This window comes from Gymnoscopelus braueri, assembly GCF_963280865.1.
Source record: "Gymnoscopelus braueri genome assembly, chromosome: 10".
Lineage (NCBI taxonomy): Eukaryota > Metazoa > Chordata > Actinopteri > Myctophiformes > Myctophidae > Gymnoscopelus > Gymnoscopelus braueri.
This window is the reverse complement of record NC_137611.1, coordinates 27,078,294-27,093,908: the sequence shown is the minus strand read 5'-3', so window position 1 is coordinate 27,093,908 and position 15,615 is coordinate 27,078,294. Positions and strand designations below refer to the sequence as shown.

The following is a 15,615-nucleotide window of genomic DNA, read 5'->3' as shown; positions in this document are numbered from 1 at the left end:
TATTTCATTCTGGAACTGGTACATCTTTTGGTATACTTCTCATCAACATGCTAATAGAAAAACTGTTTTTTCATTTTTTCATTGGGGCGTTTTCACTTGATGTTATGTGCGTTCCCTCCCTCCCTTTTCTTTTCTTTTTTTTCTGCATTTGACATACATTTGGCAGCCTCCATAATATTGTATTTTTCCAAGAGTAAAAATAATATTTCACTAATGCTTAAAGGCTGTTCTTTTTATCCAGTGTGCACTCTTATTGGAAAGTGCAAGTTGTCACCAATATTGTGAGTTCTGATTGTGTCATTGTGTTTTCTTTTGTTTGATTTATCATGCTGATGGATGAAATAACACCACCATAACAGGCATATGACGGTTATCAGTAGCCAACCAAGTTATATCCACTCGTATCTTGAGTTAAACTGATACCTTGTTCAAGAGCACTAGCCATGGTTTTGAAAAGCTGTGCTCAGGAATTCAAGGAATGTTTGTTGCCTTTCTTTAACGGTTGGTCTCCTTCTAGCAATAAGCTTTCCCAGAAGTTGCTCTTGTGGAGGATTAAGAAGTTTCACAATCTTATTTCAGTGGTTACACTATAAAGTTAACTTTATCCATGTCATTGTTTACACATGAGGTAATCTTGATGGCTATCTTTTTTTCCCATGATACTACAGACATCCATTATTATGGTCTTTTTTAGGATTACAACAAGCTTGGCTCGGGTTTACATGTTAAGACTTCATTGGGCAATGTAGACTCAAATATAGTTGGCACGGTGGCACTCGACTCCATTTTGTTTTTACCTGGAGCTTAGTAAGGTAGAGCAGAGAGAGCGAGAGAGATCTATCTGATGGATGTCAGTGGTGTGTGAATCACACACTTCAATAATGTACCTGAGCTTGCCTGGGGGGGAGGGGGCATGAAGAATACAGGGAGGGGTGAGGAATTTCCAACAGAGGAACAAGCGTGCCCCGAGGCGAAGCATTTTCCGTCCGATTCCAAAGGCGTAGCTACCTGTCTGTGCATATCAACGACACAGAAAAGAGCCATTCCAAGAAACAAGCGCTGGAGGCCGTGACGTGCCTCCAATGTGGGGATAGCTGGTTTTGTTTTTAGCAGTAGGTTTAGTAAAGTTGAATGTGTTACTGTCATACTGTGTAGATAATTGTGTCCCAGGCTCATTCTCTGCCTGATTGTGTCACATGCAGCAATTGCGGTGTACGAGACAAGTGATTTATAAGATGGGTGACGGTTTTAGAATTTATGGATGATACATCGGCGCTAAACAGATGTACGTTTATCTTGGCACATGCCGTTGGCTTTGCGGTGAATGTTGGCTCCTACAGCATGGTAACTCCATACAGTAATCAAGCCTACTTATTGGTTGTGTTGCTTTGTTACATACTTCACTGTACCTTGGTCGATGTGTTGCCAAACATACGACTTGGATTCCTGACTCATTATTGTGTCATATTTTTTTCATCCAGTTCTGCTTGTCAACCAGTATGCTTCAAATTAGTGACGGTTGTACGTTTGTTTGAAGCCTTTTAAAAGGCCGTTAGTGCAGTTGGCAAATGAAGAAAGGGATGATTTGAGGGAGAGGATTTATGTTGTGTCAGCGATCTGAGAACTATAGGGTTGATAAATAGCAGCATAGAGATGGACGATGGTGAACCCCAGAGGTGCCAAAAGGGGCTCAGAAGCTGTGGCTCTCCAGAGGGATTCAGAGAGTGACATTTTCTATTTAATGCTTTTTAATTATATTCTTATTTTTCTTATAACTTTTTCGGCCCTATATTGGCCTTCTATATTATCATTTTACTCCCTTCTTGAACATGCAGATAGCATAGATTTTGTTTAGTTTGTTTGCACTTTGACTCAGGATTTGATGTGAGTTTATTGAGAATTGTGAGCTATTTGAATGGACTCGTTTTATTTTTTATAAGAGGTCTATGTTGCTTTGGGCTACTGTATTTGTATGGTGCTTTTCCACTACATGGTACCAGGTCAACTTGACTCTACTCGCCTTTTTTGGTTTTTGATCCGGTTCCATTCGGTACCTGGTACCTTTTTTGTATCATTTTCGTCAAAGTTCCAAGTGAACCGAGGTAATACCAAAAGGTGATGTGAAAACACTGCAGACTACTGATTGGTCAGAGGTAATGGTCACCAGCCTGATTGCATCACTGGCGTCTCGACAGACTCCTGTATGGAAGCTCCTTTAAACAAACATTTAAGCTAGCTGCTAGCATTTAAAATGTTATCAGAAACTACTAAAGGTAGCTATATAATATCCAGACAGCATCACACATCCTGTCCTGGAGAGTCTGATTTCAGGAAAAGTGACTTCAGATTCCTGTTACAGATGCCAGTTACATGTGGCTCTTTTCAACTATGAAGGAATGAGTTTTCGATCAGAACCTTCTACAACTTTCCACAACCCATGAAGTTCTGCGATTGTTTTTTGTTTTCGTTTCTATTATAACCAGAACTATAGCCAGAACTGCCCCTGAAGTGTTAAAAAAAACTGCTTTTGGATCAGCTTTTTGGAAGATTTTGAAAGTATAAGTTCTGAGTTGTGGGTTCCCAGAACTCAGGCTTAGTACTACCGTATGTCCTGAGCAGTGTCCAAATTTGGTTCTGAGAACTGAGCCGTAGTGTGTGGGAACAAATCCACAACCCATGAAACACGTACCGCAGCATTGGCAGGTTCACTTTGTTCTTGTAGTTGAAAAGAGCCAATAGTTACACAGTTTATATAGATGAGATGTGACAGAGGTGAGTAGTTAGAGTCATTAGGAGTGTTCCGCTGTCTCTCATCTTATAATGACAGGGCCATTCAGAGTCATGCCTCCTCAATGAACTCAACAAGTCCCTGGATGTCCTGCTCACACCTCCCTCCCACCCACACACACACACACACACAAAAGACACACGCTGGGCCTCACGCACGCACACAATTCTCACTTGTTATCAGTCTGCTGCATGCATTGCCGAGCCACTCTAACGCACAGACACATTTGCACGTTCCACAAACTGACGATGATGAATAAAACATAATATAATGTAAAAGTAGTCTGGTTGCATGGCATGCAAAAACACAGGCAGTTTTGCCCATCCGTCCAACCATGCAGACAATGTGTGGCTAATGATCCCGCGCATTAACACCTCCGGTCCATTAGCATTCCTCAAGCCTGAGAGGGCAGGGTCTCTCTGGGAGGGCTCAAATTAACACCCTGGTGCCGAGTGGCAGCGTTCTACACTGTCACAACACGGACCCCCCCCCATCAGCCCCCCTCCCCTCACCCCTCCACACCCCACCTAGCCCCTCAGCATTCCCCAGCTGTCCTCTCAAAACATCAACAGCACTGCAGGCTAGTGGTGGGAATTGCAGTTCATTTCAGTTTCGTTCTCGTTCTCTAAAAAAAAGATGATTTGTTCATTGTTCACGTTTAGCAATTCCGGTTCCGGCCTTCTCACGTAGAGGAACGTCTCTCTTTAGCCAGTCAAAATGTTGCATTTTGCCACCGACTGGCTGAACCTCGCGTCACCCGGCATTCCATAATGGAATGGAACATGAACGACTCGAGGTTCGAGGAACGATATGAGGAATTTACCGAATTCACACAAAAGACCGAATCATTTCAAGCGCATCGTTCATGAACGCCACAACACTACTGCAGGCACAGGCACCGTGAGCGAATACTTCTGAAATGAATCCTGGCGAGGAAAAAATAAAGTCAGATCTTCACTTCTCTCTAATTCAGTTACAATGCGTTTGATCTTCAATGCTGGTTCAGAATCTAGTCAAAAAAACAATGCTCCCACAGTGCGGGTTTGACCTTTGATGACATATTTGATCGTGGGAGTATGCTGTCCAATTCTCTATCTTTATTCTAGTGTGTTATTTCTAGGTTACTAATTCAGAGAACGGCAAATCTGAATGTTCTGACTTTATCGTTTTTACCTGTCTTTCTCTTAGGTGCTTTAGTTCATCTCTTTACTTGGGGAATGGTAACTAATATTCAGTTATCATCTTAACAAGATTGAATAACCCACTCCTCGACCCTGTGTTTGTGTGTGTGCGTGTGTGTGCGTGTGTGTGTGTGTGTGTGTGTGTGTGTGTGTGTGTGTGTTTGTTTGCGTGTACGCGTCCAGCTGTCCAGTCCGGTGAGGTACGAGGGGACGGCATACGGAGTCTGAGTCGCCAGGGCAGCACCATCTCAGACCACCCAGGGTTCTGCAGCTCGGGATGGGGTGGCACGGAGGAATACAGGGGTGCACGGACGTACTCTCCCTGCGTACCTCAATCTCAGGTTAGGCCTGTGTGTTTGTGTGTGTGTGGGAGAGAGAGAGACCGTGCATGTAGTTTGTCTCTCGTGGTTGTATAGTTACGTTTACTGTTGTCCGACCTTATATTTAATCACTGCATGCTGGTGGTGTCAAACCTGTTTATAATGTATCGGATGGTCTCCTATATTAGTGGTTCTCAACCTTTTCAGGCCGAGACCCTCCAAAATAATCATATTTGAACTGGGGACCCCCCATTTTGTTTGTCTTCGTTCCATTGATAAATATTGTGAAAATAGTTGTGGGGCGTTGTGAGCTTGTAGATCGGCTTTTTTCACAATTTTGGCCTCTTTCTTATATTATTTGACAATTTGGCCAATGTTTTATAGTACAGTTTGTTGATTACTTTTGATGCAGTATTTGGTATTTTTCTTTTCTTGAGGTATTAAAAAGGTCTTAAAAGTCCTTAAATTGTCACTTCACTATCATCTAGGGACCCTCCCAAAATCACAGGTTGAGAACCACTGACTGTCCTATATGGTGGTGGATTTTTCATGTGTTTTTGCATGCATGTTTTGCCCATATTCATGTGTGTGTATGTGTGTGTTTTGCAGCATGGCATGCTGTACAGGAGTGACAGTGTTGACTATCGGGCCCAGGGCCCAGACATGGACACTGGCGTTGAAGCTGGGAGTGACATGACCCCGCCCACTCCTGCTTTCCCAATCTCACCCCCGACACCGTATGGTAAAATATGTTTCACTACGTCATGTAAACGGGCTGTTCCTATATCCGTGCACATGGACTAAGCATGTGTTGGAATGTTTTGTCCATTATGATATGTTTGACCATATGTTTGTCTGCCATTCTTGCCTCACTTTTATTTATGTATTTATTTATTTTCAGTGAAAAATATGTCAGAATTTACACACCTGATGAGGCAAACTCCATCTCCCAGCATGCAGTCCTTTGGAGGCTACAGATCAGAACATGGTATGGTCATAATTATGTCTTTGAGCAGAAAGGCAAGGCATGTTTATTTGTATAGCGCATTTCAACGACGAGGCAATTTAAAGTGCTACACAAAACATTAAGAAGAAACAAAATTATAAAAGGACATTTCAATACAATTAAATATACTTATTAAAGGGTTAAGAGAATAGAAAATAATACGTTTAAATGAAACAGAATCAAATTGCAATGTACCACAAGAATCATAAACCTCAGTAAAAGGCAGCGGAAAACATAAAAGTCTTGGATTTAAAAGAACAGAGTTGTAGCAGAACCTGCAGTTTTCTGGGAGTTTGTTCCAGATATGTGGTGAATCAAAACCGAACGCAGCTTCTCCACGTTTAGTTCTGACTCTGGGGACATAAAGCCGACTTGTCGACGTGGGAGGTCTGGATGGTTCATGATTTTAGCACAAGATCAGAAATGTATTTTGGCCCTAAACCGTTCAATCATTTATAAACCAACTGTATTCTTTTGAAATCAATTCATTGACAGACAAGGAGCCAGTGTAAAGAGCTGAGAACTGGCGTGATAATGGTCTATAGCAGCAGCATTCTGATTCAACTGCAGCTCTCTGATCTTTTTGTTTGTGTATGTAAAGACAGTTACTGTTGTCAAGTTTCTGAAGATGAATGCATGGACACATTTTTCCAAATCATTCATCCTTGATATCTTCTTAATTTGAGATTGAAGGCTGACGTTGTAATGGTCTTAATGTGGCTGTTGAAATCCAGCACTAAGACTTCTGGCTTGGGTTGTGGTTTTCATCTTTACTGATTAACGCTGAGCATTGACTTTTAATCATTCTTCCTTGGCTCCAAAGAACAATTACTTCAGTCTTGTATTTGTTTAATTTAAGAACATTTTGGCATTACAAATGGTTGAATTGTTCAGTGAAGGGTAAACAATTCACATTTTAAGCATTTGAACTGAGTGACATTTATGTAAAAACAGATGATAATAGATAAGATAGACAATGTGATGTATATTTACATATATATCACATTGTCATATATACACATATACATATATATTCAGTTACCTGTGCGTCATAGACCCAAGGGTTTCAAAATAGCATGAACAATGCTTTAAATCCCCGCCACCCCATATCAATAGAAACTGACTGGATTTATTGAAAATATAGAAATGTCAGTCCAGTGACCCATTGTGAACCAAAAATAGGAGCCGCTTAACCTTTGAATGAGACTTTGGATTTGTGGTGGCAAGTCGAATAATGAACAAAGTGGCAGTTAAGGTGAAGGAGAGATAAGAAAAATGAAGCCAGTTTTCTTTGCTCAAAGCCCCCGTAAGCTTCCCTCCACTCTTCCACTGACTCACATGCTATTTCTCTCGCGACTGACTTAAAAAGAGTGAGCGGGTGACCATGAGAAAAAAAAGCTGTGCAGTGAGCTAGACATAATTGCAAGGGACTGACACAGAAGTAATATTTTTGCTTTTGTGTTACCGCGTGTTTGCGATCGTTGCCTCTGTAGTACAACAGAGCTATTTCAGGTCGACCTTGCTTTAACTAATATGCCATGACTGTCAGAGGTAACATTGTTGTTTGTGGAATTCTAGTGGTTTTGTAGGAGGACGCAGAAAACAAAGGGCATCTCATAGATGTGTGTAACAGGGAGATTCCAAACCAGGCCCTCGGTTGCCCAATGTTCGGTTTTGGGGAATGTTTTGCGTAGTTCACATCCTGAAAAGAAACCTTTTTTAGACATAATAGTGATGTTCTTCAGATTAAAGCGTGTGTGTGTGTGTGTGTGTGTGTGTGTGTGTGTGTGTGTGTGTGTGTGTGTGTGTGTGTGTGTGTGTGTGTGTGTGTGTGTGTGTGTGTGTGTGTGTGTGTGTGTGTGTGTGTGTGTGTGTGTGGATTTTTTTTTGCGGTGGTGTGTCTTGGTGGTGGAACACACCCTGGGTATATAGCATTATTCTCAGAGATTGGGAGTGTTGTGTTGTTCTAGTGCTTTGTTGTGCTGCCATTTGTGGACTTTCATGTCCTTTTCCCAAAGCCAGTCATGTCAATATTTACTGTTTACAAGCTTTTTTTTTTCTTCTTCAAAGATATGTCCTGGGAAAATAACTGACTTGGCTGCTCGCCTGTCTGGGCTTCCTCTGGAAATTAGACTCCAAAATCTTAATATGGTTTTGCACTGTTGGCCTCATTCTTGCACTGTTGGCCTCCATTCTCAGCAGCACTCAAGTGACTCAGGGGGGTCAGAGAATATTCACTGCCAGAGTTTTTACGTATAAAAGACCAGTCCAGGGCCAATCTTTTTATAGTTCTGATTCTTCGTGTAGATCTTTGTCCTTATCTGACCCCTCGCTGGCCTGCTGTGATGTGTACAAAGAGATAGGGGCGCAACAGTTAATCCAACTAATCGATTTGGTCGATTATCAAAATGAATTCATCCCCATTTTGGGCTTGTCATTACAGACGAAAGTTGTCCAAAAAAGTCAAAACATTTCTAAAATGTTGAAAATAGCTGTTCTGCAAGCTCACAACGTGAGCTCTAGATGACGCGTTGTGAGCTTTTAGAGCTGCTATTTTAACTATTTATGAACAACACCGCTGTCCGACAAAGTATAAAGTACAGCTTAAGTGGTTAATCGATTCAATGATATATTGTGTGTATATATATGTACACAAAATATATATATATATATATATATAGTGTAGCCGTACAAGGAGATACAAGCCGCTTTTACAATTTAGGCATTTAGCAGACGCTCTTAATCCAGGGCGATTTTCAGTAAATGCGAGGTGTTACATCAAATGCATAGAAATAGTAATCTAGGATCAACCAAGAACCTATCATCAGTATAAACAGTATAATATTTTTTTTTTTAAATCTCTACATTGAAACTATACACACACTATAGGATGCCAGGTCTACAAATGAACCTGAAATCTGTTTACATAACATGCTATCTAAATCACATTTTAGCCTTTGCATAAGCCTTGCAAGGTCGCCGAGGCTAGGGCAAAGTGCCCTACATCTCCTTGTACACAGTGCCTGGAGCAGTGATCTCTGCCCCTCTACCGTGCCCAAAAAAACTCAGACACTTGTGCAAGAAGCACCGCATTCAGCTGCACCACGTCTCCATGGTTACGGTGGGTCAGGGAAGACATGGCACAAAAAAAAATTTTTTCCCTCCGCCCAGTGACAGTGTCTCTGTACACAGAGAGCACAAAGGAGAAACCAATGGCTCTTGTCTGCTCTGCCCCTCTCGTTTCTCCCATAAAGGTAACCCGTGGAAACGTCGACAACTGAGCTACGTGGAAACGTGCTGTCAAGCTTGGGCGATGGGGGATGGGGAGGAGGGGGGGGGGGTTGCCCTGTCAATGGCTCTGAGCTATGATTGATGAAATAAAAGCTTTTAGATGATTATGTCGGGGGGCTTTTAATTTCTGGGCTGTGATTGAGTCTGACTCGTTGACTCTGTGGTTGGAGGCAGGTAATCTGTCTCCTGCAGATCGATGGCTGAGGTCCAGGCAACAGGCCATGTTTTCATTTACATACTTTCAGCTCCCTCGTTGATTGCTTTATTAGAGGAAAAGCCCCATTGCTTCTACATCTTACTTTTGCTATATGCAACAACAAAGATATTCCTCATCGTGTCACATAAGATGTTCTGGAGAACACATTTATTACATTAAACATTAGGGGTGTCAGAAAAAATCGATTCGAATACGAATCGCGATTCTACTGTTGGACGATTCAGAATCGATTCTCATTTTCAAAAAAGATTAAATTAAAACCTTTTTTGGGGGGGATTTACTTTTGTGTGTTTAGTTGATAAAACTTTTACAATTATAACAGTTACATAAATGTACTCTGCTCTCATGCCAGCAGACTGGAGTAGATCCTGAAATCCTATGTTTTGAATGGAGAATTGTTTTGAATGGAGAATCGTTTTGAATCGGAAAAAAACGTTTTTGAATCGAGAATCGTTTGTTTTGAAAAAAATCTGAAAACCCCCAAGAATCGAATCGAATCGTGAGATAGCAGAAGATTCACAGCCCTATTAAGCATAATTTCAAACTATATTCTACCTGTATTTTAAGTATTGCGATCTTTTAATCGAGGACCGTATTCCCACAACACATTTCATAATGAGCTTTGATGATGAACAGAAACTTTGAAGTATAATCCAAATTAGTTTCTGATATATTTGTGTTTGTGTCATAATTTCTAATGAATACTCTTTCCACAGAATTGCGGGGATACCCTGAGATGGTTGCTCACGTTGGCCATCCAGATGAGGGCTTGCCAGACTCCACCCTTAGCTGCCACAGGTTGCTAAGCAACACACGCTCCGCCTCCATCAGTGGGACACTCCAGCGGACAGAGAGGTATAGTCCCAACTAGGAATGATTGACTGATCACTATTTTTACCAGTGGTGGAAAGTAAATGAGTACATTTACTCAAGTGCTGTACTTAAGTACCATTTTGATGTGTTTTTACTTAACTGGAGTATTTCCAATTTTCAATACTTTTACTTCTACTAAATATTGTACTTTTACTCCACTACAATTATTTGAAAATGTGTGTTACTAGTTACTGTGAAGATTTAGATTATTATTACAAAACATACACTACTAACCACTTCAGCCCTATTGGCTATTTTCAAAGGATTTTATATATTTTCGCAAGTTTCCAAATTTTGGAAACTTGCGAAATGGGACATTCTGTATAATGAGTACTTCTACTTTTGGTACTTTAAGTATATTTTGATGCCAATACTTTTGTACTTTTACTCAAGTACATTTTGAATACCGGACTTTTACTTGTAACAGATCATTTCTACAGTGTGGAATTGATACTTTCACTTAAGTAAAACATTTGAGTACTTTTTCCACCACTGTTTTTCTTTTACTAATGCTGTTCTTGAGGAATGTTTTATTTTCTGATACTTCATCGTTGCGTTTTTAATTCTTCCCACCCTCCAGCTCTTCCATGGGACAGTCGTGGTCAGAGCTTCCGCTCCTGAGCCGCCAGACGTCTCTGAGCAGCTATCCCTCCGCCAGGCAACCTCCCCAGCATACCATGCAACCTCCCCAGCATACCATGCAACCTCCCCAGCATACCATGTCACTGGACTACGGCCACCACTCTCCTCCCTTGTCCCACCCGCACCCTCACCCTGCCCCCAACGCCCACAGCTCTCCGCGAGGCAGCCAGCACAGCCGCATGGCGCGCTACGCCCTCGGCCACAGTCCCGCTCAGAGCTTCGACGAGCAGGACGACATGGGCCTGAGTTACGGCACGGAGTGCCCGCCCTCTGCCTCCCCCTTGCTCCTGGGGAACGGAGGCATGGACAGGGGTCTCGTTCTGGCCTCCCTGGACGGCCAGATTCGGCCTCCGCAGCCCCTGGCGCAGCAGCAGCATCCGCCTCTCTTGCCGGAGAAGAGGAGGGCGTCGGACGGGGAGCATTCCCTGGGAACGGCCTCTCCCGCGCCCAGCGGCTTCTCCAGCCCCCACAGTGGGAGCTCCCTCAGTATTCCCTTCCCCAACGTCCTGCCCGACCTCTCGGCTCAGATGCCGGGCACGGCCTCGCCCCTTCCTGGTAAGAGGACGTGAACCTGATTTAATTACCCCGCATAGATGAATTGTCTGTTGTTATGCTTTGTACAGACTTTGCATGTCTCTGACTTTTCCAGATGTGCTGGCTATCAAGCAGGTGACTGTAAAATTTGTCCAAGACACGTCGAAATACTGGTACAAGGCCGATATTTCAAGGGATCAAGGTAGGCTTCCAAGTAATAAAATAGCGTTGACATTTTCTCAAGTATATTGTGGCAAACATGGACTCATTATTTGTATCTCTCTTCACAGCCATTTCAGTCCTGAAGGACAAGGAGCCTGGCTGCTTCATCGTGCGGGACAGTCACTCCTTCAGAGGGGCCTATGGGCTGGCCATGAAAGTGGCCACACCCCCACCCTCAGTCCTCCAGCAGAGTAAGAAAGGTACGGTGGATCAGCGGTTCTTTTTTTAATTTCAAGGACCCCCAGTTTGATATACGTTAGCTGACGGACCCTCATTTCACACAATGTTTTATCTCTGGGACCTCAATCTACACTTTGTTTGTAAAATCAAACCAAATGGACCATGGAAGTCCATTTGGTTCCATTTGTACACTCTCAGCGTTACAGAGCTGTAAGGGTCCGTTTGGTTCATAACTATTTTTTTTGGGGGGGCCCTCAGATGACAGTGAAGTGACAATTTAAGGACTTTTAAGACTTTTTTTAATACCTAAACAAAAAAAAGGAAGAAAAGAAAAATACCATTACTGCATCAAAAGTAATCAACAAACGATACTATAAAAACTGGTTGAACATTGGCCAAATTGTCAAATAATATAAGAAAGAGGTAGCCGATAGCCGATCTGCTATTCTCACAATATTTATCTGTGGAACCAAACAAAATGTAATGCCTCAACTCCTACAATCCAAGTGCTTGTTATGATCAAAATGTGATCATTTTGGGGGTCACTCACAGCCTAAAAAGGTTCCACTGTTCTAGAGTAAAGAATCTTCTGAGTGGAGGCTGTTTGATTTGCTCCGTACAGCATATAGCGATCAGGCATTAGGGTCGACCGTAGGGACATCCTGGGAATCGTACAGCCAACACATAAAAGCCAGCTACAGTTACAAGCCCTCTGAACGCACCTCCATGGCTGGAACCTGAGAGTCACCTCCCTGTGTTTGTGTGTGAGAGAGCTCCTGGCTTTGGGTCTCTCTCCTGGGCACTGCTGTGATAAAGCAAAAAAACAGGCCCCTATTGCCAAGTAGTCTTAGATGTACAGCTAGGGTTACACCTTCTAACAATGGATGTGCTGCCTTCATACGCCTCCGCTAGGTCCCAGCACCTTCTCCAGGGAAGGTCCCTGTCCCACATTACCTGACGTGCATGGTATATCAAGGGGATCGAGATGTTATTTAAGTACCCCGTCTTGTTTGTTTTGCGTGTGCACCGTGAAACGCTGACAGCTGTTGTTAGAAACCGCGGCGGTCGTGATGAGGAATCGCCCAAATTCGCCCAGCCAGCATTCTGTGGCTTACGCGTCAATGTGGAAACAAAGAGCAATTTATTGATGATAAAATCTCATACACATCATTTTCACCACAAAGGAAAAAAGGCCCATGGATATTTAATTGTTTTAAATCTTCATGGGCTGCTTTGAAATACAGAAATGACTGTATTTTCCACCAAGAATAATCCATCTGGTAATAACTAATGGTTCGAGCTCATCCTCGGCACCAGCCCTACCACTGCCAGCGTGTGACCGGTCCATTTGTCCCGGCACACACCTGTCCTTTTGTCTGTCCTCGTCCCATTGCGGTCCGATGGCACCTGTGGTGACATCATGACACGGTCCCACAGAGCTGAGGGCATTGTGGCTCCTTAAGAGGGTGAAACCCAACCCAGCTTCAGGAGAGGGCCTCTCTCTCAGTGTCTTTGTGTTCGAAGACATTCCTCACATGCGCTCTCCTCCGGACCCCTCTGAGGCGCTTCTGTTGAATCATAATCCCATTAATCTCTGAGAGCGATCGAATGTGGTGATTCAATATGCCGTGTGCAACACTTCTAAGTGCCAGAGAAGAAATTGTAGCTATACCGAAGCGCATGTCTGGACCCGGTATTCAGGTCAGGCTAAATAAGACGTGTCAGCCAGGGGCAGGGACAGAAGCCAGACCACCTCTGTTGTACGACGCATAATTATAAATGACCTCTGATGTCTCACCTTATAATCTCTGTAACTCTTTCCATGTTAGGAGGAGATCTGTCCAATGAGCTCGTCCGTCACTTCCTGATTGAGTGTACACAGAAAGGAGTTCGATTAAAGGGCTGCCCTAATGAACCCTATTTCGGTGAGTAGCTGTTTACTGTCCTTTACTTGAACTGAAACACTGACACCTTGTGGCTACTGGGCTTACCTGCACCAAACATTTAGACAGTGAACCACACTGCCCTCTTCTGGTCACTGATGTAATTCTGCTAATAGCTGGTGCTCACAAGCTGTATATGAGCCTACATGCAGCGTTCCATTGCTTGATGGCTAAACTCTGTCTGGTTTGCGTTGTTGTTGTTGTGTGTTTGCAGGAAGTTTAACTGCATTGGTCTGTCAGCATTCAATCACTCCCTTGGCTCTACCCTGCAAACTGATCATACCAGACCATGGTGAGACTCATCAAGCTCTCTCCCTCCCTCTCTCTCTCTCTCATTGTCTCTCTCACTCTCTCTCTTTCACACACACAAACACAGAAATCCATTCACATTGTTGCACAATGAATTGTTTGTTATACTCTAATCACGTCCCTCAGTGAATTATTTGAGCATGAGGTTGTGGTCAGGTTTCAGACCGATCTGTAATGAGTTTCGGGAGACTGTTTAGTTTAAAATGTGTTTAATTACCCCATCATTGTTGGCCAAAAAAATCAACCCATTAGATTACCGGGAGGGGGAGGGTCAGAGGCATTATGTGAGGCAGCTGACAAAAGCGTTATTTTATTTCTAAATCCTGCAGTGATGCAACTCACCCAAACATGTTGCTCATGTGTTTTTGCTCTCCACGTGGCACAGATCCCCTGGAAGATGTTGTGGAGAACAGCTCACAGTCGGTCACCAACTCAGCCGCTGAGCTGCTCAAGCAGGGAGCAGGTAATCATCACACCACTAAAAATCACTCACCATGAATAGCCATAATGACTACAATGACACAGAAACACACTGTAAGCTGTATGCCATGTTGTAGCACCTTTGATAAATGAACCATTGAGACGTCATGTTGATCTGTAAGATAAATAATTGATTATATCTTTTAGTTTGATTATCTGTTGCACCTCAATAGTAACCTTGCGTCACCAGACTTTCCACACGGCGGAAAGCCTGGTTTTTGTTCCGAATAGACAGGTATGATCCAGTCCAGGCCACGTCTACTCACCAACTAGTATCCGGTTATATCCGGTTGGGCGTCGCAATGTTATTGTTCCCCCACATGAAAGCCGAAAAGAGTAGCCTGGTCTCGCCAGTCTCTACGAGTTAGAATAAAACAGTACACTCGCATGTATACTGTAGTTATTTTTTACTTTAAAGATGAGCTAACGTGCACCGCATCACAGGTTTGTGGGTAAAATGATGCCGCCTCTGGCCGAGGGAATCATTTTGGAGGAGCACAGGCTATGTCGATATCCACTCTAGTTTCCGCCGCCTGGTGATATCCGCTCTAGACCGGATCAGAAAACTGAAAAGCAAGTTGATCCCAGTCTGCCCCCCAACAGTGTTGACTAAAACTATGAAGAAAGATGTTCGTCGACAACCTTTTTTCACGGACGAATACTAAATAAAAACTAGGCTACGATGACTAAAACAAAGACTAAATATATTGCCAATTTTGTCAACAAATAAAAACTAGACTAAAATGTTAGGGAGGGACTAGTGGAGAAGAGTAGAACTAAAAGACAAGTCATTTTATGTTTGGTTGCGCTCGAGTGTTGCGCTCTGAAAATAGCAGATCTACAAGCTCTTGTAGATCTGCTATTTTCAGCATTCAACCAAGTGTAAAACCAGCCATTACGACGCCATCACGGCCAAAATATTTTAGTCGACTAAATCAACTGTAGATTTAGTCGATAATCTTATGATATTTAGTCGACTGAAACTAGACAAAAACTAAAACATTTCAGATGACTAAAATATGACTAAGACTAAATGGAATTTTATTCAACAGATTTTGACTAAAACTAAATCAAAATTTGCTGTCAAAATCAACACTGCCCCCCAATAGAGACATTCAGCATCATGTCGTTTCCCTGTATCCCTGGTTCTAATCACTGTACTGCACTTTTTGCTCTGCCATTCCAGCCTGCAACGTGTGGTACCTGGGTTCTGTGGAGATGGAGTCTCTCACAGGCACCCAGGCGGTGCAGAAGGCCACCACCGTCACCCTCGGCTCAGATCCCGCACCCATCTCCACCGTTGTCCACTTCAAGGTCTCCTCCCAAGGCATCACCCTCACTGACAACCAGAGGAAGTAAGGAGCACGTGCGCGCACACACACACACACTCACACTCACACTCACACTCACACTCACACTCACACTCACACTCACACTCACATACACACACACACATCCAGGCAGAGATGAAGGTGTATGCAGCAATAAAGAGATAAAAAACATGACCTGTCTTGTAGCAATGAGCAAATGATGAAAACAAAATGAATGATTCAAGTATCCAGGAAAACCTCACGAGCAACTAAAATGTACGAACAAAATAATATTGTCACTACAAACTAGTCTCATGTT

The 15,615-nt window shown here is 43.0% G+C and overlaps 2 protein-coding genes across 5 annotated transcripts in view; one reads left to right on the top strand and one right to left on the bottom strand.

Moving 5' to 3' along the window:
- The window catches only part of ripk1l (receptor (TNFRSF)-interacting serine-threonine kinase 1, like), a 733,201-nt gene that overhangs the window by 379,783 nt on the left and 337,803 nt on the right, over nt 1–15,615 (bottom strand). The gene's annotated exons all lie outside the window — the stretch shown is intronic.
- tns3 (tensin 3) overlaps nt 1–15,615 on the top strand; it is a 52,944-nt gene that overhangs the window by 32,887 nt on the left and 4,442 nt on the right. For all 3 annotated transcript variants that reach the window (XM_080440459.1, XM_080440458.1, XM_080440460.1), the window contains 11 exons: nt 4,153–4,310; nt 4,899–5,031; nt 5,191–5,277; nt 9,520–9,658; nt 10,257–10,873; nt 10,968–11,054; nt 11,143–11,274; nt 13,084–13,179; nt 13,412–13,489; nt 13,892–13,969; nt 15,173–15,341. In XM_080440459.1, the coding sequence (XP_080296585.1) occupies nt 4,153–4,310; nt 4,899–5,031; nt 5,191–5,277; nt 9,520–9,658; nt 10,257–10,873; nt 10,968–11,054; nt 11,143–11,274; nt 13,084–13,179; nt 13,412–13,489; nt 13,892–13,969; nt 15,173–15,341 (1,774 nt within the window). The remainder of the gene's footprint in view (nt 1–4,152; nt 4,311–4,898; nt 5,032–5,190; nt 5,278–9,519; nt 9,659–10,256; nt 10,874–10,967; nt 11,055–11,142; nt 11,275–13,083; nt 13,180–13,411; nt 13,490–13,891; nt 13,970–15,172; nt 15,342–15,615) is intronic.